Genomic DNA, 12,402 nt, shown 5'->3' with positions numbered 1-12,402 from the left:
ACTTATTTAGATGCATTGGTAGAGAGAATTTCCTTACATGGGGAGTTCTCTACATTAAATCACTAGTCTAGGGAAAAAAATCAGTAAAATGTAAGCTCATTGAGGCCAAACTCTGGGGGTATTTTTTGGATTCTTATAGCCCTAGTACAGGGTCTGGTATTTTTTTTAACCTGTACTTTCATTGCTATAGTGAGATACGAGTAAGGACATACCCTCTACCACTACTGTTTAGTTACCATTCAACTTATTGCCTTAGAGAGAGGCCTGGAGACATGACAAAGTTAAGTGACTTGACCAGAATGACACATCTAGTATGTGTCAAAAGCAGAACTTGAACCCAGATCTTTCAGACTCTAAGAGCAGCTATCTATTAACTGCAAATTAAACGGTTTCTAACCTTGCATGTAGAAGGAGTTTAAAGTTTATTGAATTGAATTAAATAAGTAGATGAGAGAGGGAAGAAGAGGTTTAGCACCAATAAAAGGGATTAGGTAAGGCTTCCTGGATGAATGACATCGGAGTTGGGATTTAAAGTTCTCGTTGGATATCATCAGATGGGGAGGGTTGGGAAGGAGGTGGATGTCTCAGAAGATGTTCCAAAGAAATCAACACAGGGGGTGGCCAGGTGGCACAGTGAGTAAGAGCGCCAGCCCTGGAGTTGGGAGGACCCGGGATCAGTTCTGGCCTCAGACACTTAACACCCACACAAAATAACTTGCCGTGTAACCTTGGGCAAGTTACTTAACCCCAATTGCTTAAAAAAAAATCAACACAGAAAATTATGGACTCTGCTGGGTCCATTCTCTTTCTGACCATTAAGATTTCATGTGATTACTCAATAATGTGTCATCCCTACAGAATGTGTGTGATGGAGGCATTGACGTACTTTCTTTGTTTGTGACTTGTTCGCAGGGAGCTGCCCCGTTTCTCGTCAGTGCCACCTCTGGGACAACAGTATTGGGGGCATTTGATCCTCTAGATGAAATAGCAGATATTTGTGCCAGATATGGCCTATGGCTCCATGTAGATGTAAGTTCACTTATCCATACATGTATATTTAACTCTCAATTCTTTGCTTTGCTTTGCTAGAACTGGGTTTTCATCTTATGTAAAACAGATGAATAAACTTTCAGTTACATTTACATCTGTGTATATTTCAAACAATTGGAAAATAGATATGTAAGTTATTTCAGAGTACAAAGAAATTTCCCTGACTTGCTAGGCACATCTTTTTTTAATCTTCCAAGGTCTAGGTCCCATTATGCCTCCCTACCCCATTCTCCCCATATGCAAATGGGGAGGCTGGATGGAGCAGTAGGGAAAATCTTTTTAAAGATCTGGATTCCAGTCCAGTTTCTGCTATTAACTGCATGACTAGATCAGTTCATCTCTCAAGGCTTTTGTTTCCCTTTCTGTAAAATATACTCTAAAGTATGATGATTCCAATATCCTGGAAAGGCAAAATAATTACATACTTTAATTAAAGACCTTTTCCTCTGGCTCTAACAAGGATAATTATTTGAGAGGAATAATTAATTTTCTTTATAGTCTTATGGTTTTTCTATTGATTTTTTGAAAGTGTCCTAGAATCACTTAGAAATCATTTTTCTTCTTAATAAAAAAAATTCTGAAAAGTCTATAAAGCAAAGGGTAAAAAGCTAAATTCATTTAGCTAGGAGTAGCCATTGAGTAATTTACATAAGGATGGAAGGTTAATTGGTTTGATTCTACATGAGGAAAGGGAATACTTAACATTATTAGATGTTTCCTTAGTGAACTTTCCTCTGTTAAGTAAGTGACTTTGATTCTATTTGCAGGTAGGAGGATGGCCAATATATTTCGATTTTCTGGTTGAACGTTCAATGAGCATGAACAAACATGGAGTTTTTATAGTTTGCAAGACTTTTGATCTTTTTTAAATGTAGAATTAACTGTAGGACAACACTGAAAGCATGTTTGGACATATTAAAACTGTCATTGCCAAGGAAACAGACTATATTTTGTATTGGGACCAATAGCGTAGTATTAGGTGGATGTCAGGGGTTCTGTTAGCATGCCTCTGCTGGCATTTCAGGAAGATCATTTGGGCGTCCCATTTTAAATGGGATTCTCCATGTAGGTGTATTTGTGTATATTCATTTAAAAATGTAATTTTCATTGATTTTATAGACTCACAAGTATAAAAGCACACTACTTCCATAGCAATAATGTGAAGGGAGGATTTCTGTATCTGCAGCAACAAAAACACAATAAAATCAAAAAAGCCCCTTGAGTAATTCCTATTTGTTCCACTCTCATCAAAAGAATATCAAATATGGATTATATAGATTTTATGAAAAAGAGTGACTACAGGCATTTCTAAGTCAGGGATGATCATCTTAGAGGTGCTTAGGGCTTAGAGAGAGATGGAATTGTGAAGAATTAGTAAAAATCTCTGTCTTTAAGAACATTTGAAAGAAGCTTCTTCATTTTGAGAATAGTAAAATAAAGTGAACTTTGGAGTTGATAGAACTGTTTTTTTTAATGATCTTGAATTGAATTAAATTAAAATCTCATTTGCTCCTTCTTGCCTCCTCACTTTCTTCTCTTTCTACTCCTCTTTTTTCTTTTATTATTTTTTTCCTTTTTTTTCTTTGCTGAGCATAACACCTGGCATACCATAAGCACTTAGGAAATTCTTGTTGAAATGATTTTTATATTACAATCAATGAACAAACGTGTTATTCTCCTTCAATGTTCTAGGTACATTAGTGGGATATAAAGACAAAAATGAAATGATTAACCCTCAAGGCACTTATATTCTATTGTGGAAATAACATGTTCACATATAAGGACATACCAACTATTTTATGCTAGGTGGTACCTGCAGTGAATAGATTGCCAAGCCTGGAATCAGGAAGACTCATCTTCATGAGTCCTGGCCTCAGACACTTATTAGCTGTGTGACCCTGGGCAAGTCACTTAACCCTGTTTCCTTCAGTTTCATCATCTATACAATAAGCTGGAGAAAGAAATGGCAAACCACTTAATTATCTTTGCCAAGAAACCCTCAAATTGGGTTATGAAGAGTTGGGCATGACTGAAAAAGAGCTTAACCACAAGGACAACAACAAAAAAATTATTCATACTTTTGCTTGTGATTTCATTGGCATAAAGAACTCCCAGTGAGGAACTTCCCTCTACCAATGCAGATTAACACCTGTTCTTCAACTTATGGTCTTAGAATGTAGACTAGGGGCACTGTGAGGTTGTATGTGATTTGCCCAAGGTCACAGTGCTACTATGTGTCAGAAATGGGATTTAAACCCATGTTTTTCTCACTTTGGAGCCAACTCTCTGCTTCTCTTATACAAAATGTAGATAAAATGGATATGAGCTAATTTTAGGGAGGGGACCCTAGCAGACTTTGTCTGGTTACATAAGTGACCACTTCTGTTTTTCATTCATCCAGCTTGATCACTGGCCAATACACCTGATGCTTCTGTCATGATTTCTTGAGCCTATATCTTGTGTAGGCTGACTGCCAGAAACCAGTGAGGCACTGGCCTGCTGTGTCCCATTCCTGAGACTGTCCATGGCCCAGACTAGCTATCATAGTCTCTGATGGGCTCCCTTTATTCCCTGGAAACTTTCACAACTGAAATACTGTAACTGCATGGTATATTTTAAAGATACGTTGTGGTCTCTGGGAACCATGCTCACCTGGGAACCAAGGAATGAGCAATTGCAGAAAGGCAAACCAAGCCTGAAACATTTTCCTGGTGGGTTTTTTTGGTGGTTTATCATTTTTTTCAGCATATCATTTCCTTAGTGAGAACCAGTTTCCTACACTCTAAGAAAGAACCATTGTCATTGTTCTGAGGATAAAATGAGGAAATATTTGGAAAATGCTTTGCAAATCTCAAAACACTACATAATTACTAGTTATTATTATTATGCTTACTGAAGGTATTTCATTTTAGGAAATGGGCAAAAGTCAATTAGAGTCAGGCCTGGTGGATAAATTGGGATTATTGGGCTAGGTAAATGCTATTTGGAATGTATAAAAGAAAAACATCCATCTACATACAAAAGCAAGACTACGCCTCCTTCCAACTCTTTTTTTAAGCAATTGGGGTTAAGTAACTTGCTCAAGGTTACATGGCCAGTTATTTCTGGGTGTGGTGCTAAGTGTCAGAGCCTGGATTTGATCCCAGGTCATCCTGACTCTGGGGCTGGTGCTCTTACTCACTGTCCTTCCAACTTTTATACAAGAAAAAACTGGAACTTAAGAGAGATTCCTAAGTTTCCCAAAGGCACTCCAAGATCAATTCCATTGAATTCAACCAGAATTTATTAAAGTGTCTACTGTGTGCCAGCCTTCTGACCATAAGCCCAAGGTTCTTTCATTGCACCATCCTCTCTTTGTAATGATCACTTTATCAATGATCAGTTCTCTCGCTGAATAGAGACAAATAGAATGTGATTTCAGGATTAAATCTCAGTCTTAGAATCTGTAAAGACTAATTGACCACGTGTGACTTTGATAATCTTCATAGTGTTGGTCATCAGTTGCATCCCAAGGAATATTTTACTCCTATAGACTGAGGTTTGTTCTCTCTGAACCAACTATAGTGGCCACTAGAAATATACGATGTATGGTTCGGAAGATTATTGTAGCAAGAGGAAGACATTTAAGAGAGCATCTCTATTGCTTTTCCCTCTTTTTTCAATCCATTGGTTGGGCTGCCATTTTCTTAGTAGTGAATAGATCCATCCAGTTTCTAAAGCAGAATGAAAATACTGTGAAAAGTTGGGAAAAGCTAATATTCATATGGTCTGTTTCTGTTGCCTCTTTTTTTGTGGAAGTGAGAGAGTTTCTAGAAAAAAAGAATTCTAACCAATCTTGAAATTCCTACAATAATACTTAAAATAATATATATGTATGCATGTTGTGTGTGAACACACACATACATGTATTCAATTATATCTGTAATTTCACAGGTGTAGGGAATTAGTAGTAAGGAAATTCCCTCTACCAAATCAGATAATTTTGATTATGAATTTCTATGAAGTTCTATTATTTATAGTCTTAGACACTTGAGAGTTAAATATATCCTGGGTCACATAGTTATTTTGGATCAGTTGTGAGATTTGCCCACCAGGCTTTGGGATGCCAAGACTGGTTATCTATTCACTATACAACACTGTTTCTCATATAGCACTTTAAACAGTATCTCATTTGATTCTGATAACTGGGCGAAAGGGCTACTATTTTTTATTCAGAAAGGTTAGCAAATTGCCAAAGGTGGCAGAGCTATTAAGTGTCTGAGATAGGATTCGAACCCATGTTTTCTTGACTCCGAATTTAGTATTCTATCCACTACATAATAAATGGTTGCCCAGACAGTAAGTGTCTGAAGTGGAATTTTAAACTAGGTCTTCCTGACGCTAAATTCTTTACTCTATCCATTGTAGCACATTGACTATGTAATTATGGAATGTGACCTGCTATCTCTTTCCTATTTCCCATCTGTTGACCTGTACTTATATCATTGGGTACTCAGAAAAAGAGAGAGAAGGGACTATCCTGGGCATTTTCAATTTTTTCTACCACCTATTCAGATGGGTGATTGGACCATGATGTTTCATTTTTAATAGTGACTGTTTCCTGGATTTTCACAATCTAACAAGCACTGATTTAGTGCCTGCTTCATGCCAAGAAGATGCAGAGATGAAAATGGCACAGTCCCAGCTCTCTAAGAGCTGTCAATCTGATAGGCATACAGGCCAGGCCCACAAGTAAGTAGATTATGACAATGAGGGACAAAAAGGACAGGTGACTAAAAAGAAACCCAGAAATATGAAAGCTTGTAAGACTATAAAAACAAATTTCCTTCTTCTTTGCATTTCCCTTCCCAAGAAATGGACTGCCAGCCCTGGGAGAACATTTAGGTATTTGATTTTTTTCAAATTTCAAATCCTTACCTCTGTTCTATCTCTAAATCTTAACACTTTTTTCTTGTAATTTTTTTTAGTTGTTGCTTTTTATACCACAGACACTAATGTCCCCTTGAAATAAAAACCACTAAGCAAAACTATTTTTTAATTGCAAAACTAAAAATTTACCACCGCCTTGTCTGACAACCCATGTATGATTCAGTACCCACCTCCTTTTCAACTAAAAATCTGCAGCATTTAGTCTTTCTTCTTTAACTCTATAGCTATACACTTTGTTGAGGTCTAAGATTGTGATGACTGGCTCCTCCTTTGACTTTTCCAACTCTAAAACCATGTTTTAACTTTCCACTTCAATATCATGTTCAATTTCACACCCCACCTTTCATCTCTTGCTTCTATAGAGAACAGCTCCAAGGGATACATTCTTAGCATTGAACTTAGGTTTTAGGTCCTGTTAGGTACTGAATGACTTTTTGTTGAATTGAGTTGAATAAATCATTCCTGAAGTGCTATAGATAATCTATACATGGAGGGAGGCAGGGAAGAAGGGAAGGAAAGAGAGAGAAAGAGAGAGATATGAATAGAGAGATAGATGGAAGGGTAAATATAGATAAGTAGATGGATAGATAAGATATAGATAGATAGATAGATAGATAGATAGATAGATAGATAGATAGATAGATAGATAGATGGATGGATGTATAGATGGATAATATGAAACTGGAAGGAAACTAAGAGGACATCTAATCCAAACCCCTCATTTCACAGAGGAGGAAAATAGAACCCAGAGAGGTTAAATGAGTTGCCCACAGTCACAAGTTCCAATTTCAGAGCCAGGATTCAAATAAAGGTTTGAGTCAAGATTCCAACTTTATCCAAATCTGGAGTTTTGGCAGTTTCTCAACATTCCATTTCAGAACCCCATTCACACTCACTTCCAATTTTGCTTCCCTTGTGCTGCTTCCTTTGTCCTACCCCTCTTTGAACTTATTCACTATCCAATTTTGTCCTTTATCTCCACTTTTAGCACTCCCCCTGTTGGGTAAATGTCCAACTATTCCCTCTACATAACTTCCTCCCCTCTTCCTGCTCCAAGATCTCCCCTTTTTGTCATGTAATAGCTCTTAAAATCCTACTTCTTCCATGTCACAATTCTTGACTATTTGGATGCAAGGAAGAGATTTCCTACAAGCCTGTTCTGTCCAAAGGTGAATACCCCCCCCCTCAAAAAATAATTGTTTTACCCTTTGCCCATCATGCACATAATCTATGTCAAATATCAACAACATTAGCATCATGTTTGTGTATCAGATGCCCTCCAATAAAGTCCACTCTTCTCGTATCTACTTTGAATTGGAAACCTTCTGGGGACAGGGACTGTGTCTTTTTTCCCCTTCTGATGCTTGGTACAAAGGCTTCAGCTAAACTCTTTGTGTGATGAGTAGAATGTAAGAACTTTTATTACAGGGACAGTTTCATTATTTGTCTTTATGTCCCCAACACCTAATGGTACCTGGCACATAGTAGGCACTGAAGGGACACTTGATTGATTGGTGCTGATACAGTTTGTGCATCAGAACACAGTGACTGGGTTTCCATTTATGAATACATTTATAAAATGGGAATATGGCACTTGGTGTACTTTGGGGGGGATGAACATTTATTGTAATAAAAACTAGGTATCCATTCCTAAACTGTGTTTCAAATAAATCAGGTTGGGACTGGTGCTCGTGGATTACCGATGATCACCTGATAGTGTACAAATGACATTGTTTTGGTTGACATAAACATCTCTATATATAAATATCTCAACAGGCATCTTGGGGTGGCTCAGCTTTGATGTCAAGGAAGCATCGCAAGCTTCTGCATGGCATCCACAGGTAAATGTAGTTTCCCAGTTCATGGTGGCACCTTCGCTCAGAAGGGACACCCCTCTGGATTTTGTGTTTTAACTAGTGTGTTGATATGGGACAAAACAAAACTTTTAGAAAGACAACCACCACCCCAAAGCAAGCAAGCAGACACAAAAATCATCCCCACAGAAACAGCCAAACACTCAGAACTCTAAATTAGCTATTAATACTGTGAAATCTGCTCATGAAAAGAGCCTTTGGTGAATGGGAAATAATTGTGGTTTTCTCTGCCCCCTCCCTCTCCCCTTTCTTTGCTTCCTCTTACAGGGCTGACTCAGTAGCCTGGAACCCACATAAGATGCTTATGGCTGGAATCCAGTGCTGTGCTCTTCTTGTGAAAGACAGCTCGGTGAGTTTCCTTCTCTCTCTCTCTCTCTCTCTCTCTCTCTCTCTCTCGTGGGGGGCATGAGAAGTGGATCACAGTCGATTGGAGAACAGAAAACTAGGTTGGGACTAATGTCTGGAGGTTCTAGCAAATAAAGGGCAAGAGAGACCTGTAGCCCCCAAATAGAAAAAGAGCCTGAGGAAAACAGCTGGCATCTTTGCTAAAGTCACTTATGGCTTTGATTTAGATGAAACAGAGCCTGAACACCAGGACTTCCAATGACAGGCTCTCTGGTGCTCTTTGGGCCCACATTTAAAAGCTTGGTTTCAAATGTTACTGAGATTTGTTCGCCTTGAGTACATTTGGGAGTTAAGTTTTCTTTAAACTACTGCTCACTGTGAAAATGGAGCAGATGTTTGTTCTGCTTTAAACAGAATACTTAATATGCTTAGCTAAGCCTTAATAGCCCAGTTTAGTGAAAAGATATTATTTGAAGTTTGATCATTGGACTGATTTATTAGGTGGCTCAAATCACAAATATTTCGATTCCCAATGGGAGTCAAGAATAGATCAGAAGTGATTGGTAGCAACTCTAGGGGATAACCAGTTGATGGACACTGGGCAAAGTGTTGGTCGGACTTCCTCTTTGTCTGAGGGCAAAGAAAAATGAAATTATTCCTCCTTCACCAAAATTGTTCCCATGAGCACATGTGTATTGCTATGAAAATGAGAAGAATCTATTTGGGAAACATTCCAGATGTTCATTCCTGAAAATGCTTTCATAGGTATGTGGCACAGAATAAGAAATCTTCCTTTGACTTGAGTATAAATTTAAATTTCTTTCTCTGGGTGTCTCAGATGAAATGGCTTCCTCTGGCAAGGCTCAATTCATTTTTGTTTGTATTAAAATCAAAAGAACTTTAAGGTTTCTGTTCCTGTCTTACATCTCTGGCATACATATGGATCTCCTGAGCCCGTTAAAGGGACATGCTGGTGATTGGTGGGGTCTGGTAAGATTGGGGAGAATTTATGGAAGAGAATCTACCCATATATGAATGTGATGGAATATTATAAAAATTTCAAATATGAAGAATCCAGAGAAACATAGGAATACACATCAGAAGAGATGCCAGCTTAAGTAAGTAGTGTTAATTCAATTTAAGGAACATTTATAAAATACCTATGTATATTCAAGACACAGTGTCAATAACACACACTATAGCTACAGGAATGTTCACTATAGAAGCTGTTTAAAAGCAGTCACATGCTAATTGAGCTTAATGAACAATCTCAGTCCTGGAGAAGTGACAAAGAAAAATACTTTGCTCTTCTCAGTAGGGAGGTACGAGTGGTGGATACAGAATGGGTTATCCATCAGATATGGTCATTGCATTAATCAGCTTTACCAAAACATTTCTTCTTAGAAGTCAAGGGTCAATGTAGGATCTGCCGAGGGGGCTGTTGAGAGGATATGATTGGCATAAAAGTAAAAGCAATATAAAAAACTTACAACAACCAGACCATATATATATCAATTTGATAAGCATTTATTAAGCTCCTACTACATGCAACAATCCCCTACACACACACACACACACACACACACGCAAACTTTGAGAGTTGGAAGGTGGTTCCGCATCCATCTTGTTCAATCCATAAACAAAAGAATCCTTATGCTAACACCCAGCAAGTGCTAATCCACCTCTGCTTGAAGACCTCCAAGGAGGAGAAGTCCTCCACCTCTTGAAACTGACTATTATACTTTTAACTGTTTGGAAATTTTTGTTGACATCAAACTTAAATTTCCCCTTTTCTATTCCTGCCAGTTCTTCCTGGTTCTGCCCTCTGGGTCCAAACTGAACAAGGCTAATCCCTCCTCCACAAGACAAGTTTTCAGATATTTGAAGAGAGCTCCCATCCCCACCCTGAGCCTTCTCTCCTCCAGTCCAAACATGCCCAATTCATTCAACAGATCTTATGATAGGACCTTAATGTTCTTCACCATCCCTTTTGGAAGATCTCCAATTTATCAATGTTCTTCTTAATTTGTGCTACCTAGAATTGACCACAATACTTAGAATGGGCTCTGAGAATGATGGAATGATCACTTCCCTATTGCTGGAAATTTTGTGTTGCTGTTCAGTCATTTCATTAATGTCTTCACAACCCTATTGGGGGTTTTCTTGGCAGAGATACTAAAGCAGTTGACCATTTCCTTCTCCAGCTCATTTTCCAGATGAAGAAACTCAGGCAAAAAGGGTTAAGTAACTTTCCAAGTGTCACACAGCTAATAAGTATCTGAGGTCACATTTAAACCCAGGTCTTCCTGACTCTAGGCCTGGTGTTCTATTCACTACACCACTTAGCTGCCCCAGACAGTGCTGATAAGAGGGGCAAAATTTCCAGCAAGAGCTGTTAGGTGATAGCATGGATACAGTGCTGGGGCTGGAATCAGGAAGACCTGAGTTTAAAGGGATCATAAAGAGTAAACACAATTGAAAAAGAATATTGAATCATGGAAATTGAATTGAGTGAATTGAATGGAATTGAATAGATAAATATGCAACAACCGACTACACGCACACACACACACCCCTTTTCTATCACAAAATTTTTTCTATCATAAATCATTGAATTGAAAACAACAAAATAATGTAGCCTGAGACTGTATTAGCTTCACTGGCTGACACATCACACTATTGACTCATTTTGAACATGCAGTCCACTAAGATGCCCAGACCCTTCTTGTTTATTGTCAACTTCAGCACCTTCAGGTTTTAGGACTAAGATTGTTCTTATACGGCTACACTACTTTCCTGGTTCCATCTTCTGTTACTGCTCTTGCTGCCATCTTCCACACATCTTTTTAAAATCTTAGTTGAATTTACTCCCTCCGTGTCCACATGAGTCTCTTTAGAGAGTTTCCAGCACCTAGTACAGTGCTTTCCATATAGTAAAAATGCATTTGTTGAATCCAATTGGATCTCTGACTGGCTGTGTTGGTCTTTGCTTCTTTATCATGAATTCTAAAATGGGAGGTTTAATATTTCTCCATGATTCCTCTTATTTTGACTTCAGTAGTCAGTTCCCTTTCACTGGTCAGAATCAGATTTAAGATCTAAGTTCTATATGTTGCTTCTTTCACTTCTGAAAGGATGAAATTATCCTTAAGTCCAATCAGAACCTTGATGGTTTCTTGGCATTTGGCAGAGCAAGCTCCAGCAGATGTCCAGATAATTTGAAAGTCTCTTGTTGCTGCTATGTCATACCTCTGTGACAGCCTTGCAATCTGCTTTCTGAATTCCTTGTATTGACTGCCTTTCATTCAAGGGGTCTGTTGTGCACTCCCGTGATAGAATTGTTTGGATGCCTCCATCTGCTGATTTTGACCTAAGTATTTTCTGTCTTGCTTGCCCAATGTTCTTCACATAAGTGTATTTTCTTACTCTATAATACTATTCTATCACCATCTTTAATTTTTTTTATGGTCTTCAATAAGACATGATCTTCCAGAGTCCTATTCCAGTCATGAACCCTATTTGAATTCCTGGCTTAGGTTATCCCTATCAACATTCTTATTCCCCACACTTTGTCTATTTCTGTCAACATATGTGGAAGCCATGGGTTTTATTGCTGGCTCTTTTCATTATTTTCAAACTTCTGCCACAGCTACAAGTCACCATGCTACCCATTTTTATAGGCACGTAATAGAATTTTCTCCTTTTCCCCTCCCTTTTTAGCTCAAACTTTATTGAACAGATTCTCAGGAGTCCAGGCAAATAAATTTTTAACTGGCTCCATCATTGGTCAAAACCTCTTTTTTATTATATTTTAAGATGTGGTCAAGAAATTCATATCATTTTCCCTGACCAGATACTCACTTCTCAAATCTCCCTTTCTATTCTAAAGTTCTGACCTTTAGTAAGTATAAGGAGGTGAAAATATTATCTGTACTTCTTTAGTCTTGTTCAGGACTTTCTCATCCCTAACAATCATTTCATTCTTCCTTCTGTCAGTATCATTGTCCAAATGTGAACTGCCAAAGGTGTAGAGCGGTTGTCTGATTTGACAAGGCTCGGGAGTTTGTCCATGTTGTCTTGTATACTTGTTCTGTAAAGACCACCCACCACTTTAGTAGTTATTGTAGATGCCAGTAGGGAGTCACCCAACACCGCTCACTTGTCTCCTCTTACTCTGACTTTTACTCCTGATGCTCCCTGTAGT

The 12,402-nt window shown here is 38.2% G+C and overlaps 1 protein-coding gene across 1 annotated transcript in view; it reads left to right on the top strand.

Moving 5' to 3' along the window:
* The window catches only part of GADL1 (glutamate decarboxylase like 1), a 168,988-nt gene that overhangs the window by 32,538 nt on the left and 124,048 nt on the right, over positions 1–12,402 (top strand). The window contains exons 8-10 of the mRNA XM_069088570.1: positions 913–1,029; positions 7,756–7,820; positions 8,121–8,202. Of these exons, the coding sequence (XP_068944671.1) occupies positions 913–1,029; positions 7,756–7,820; positions 8,121–8,202 (264 nt within the window). The remainder of the gene's footprint in view (positions 1–912; positions 1,030–7,755; positions 7,821–8,120; positions 8,203–12,402) is intronic.

This window comes from Petaurus breviceps, unplaced genomic scaffold (assembly GCF_028583685.1).
Source record: "Petaurus breviceps papuanus isolate PSGF00001 unplaced genomic scaffold, PetGlider_PUasm1.0 185, whole genome shotgun sequence".
NCBI classification, from domain to species: domain Eukaryota; kingdom Metazoa; phylum Chordata; class Mammalia; order Diprotodontia; family Petauridae; genus Petaurus; species Petaurus breviceps.
This window is presented reverse-complemented; position numbering and strand designations above follow the sequence as displayed.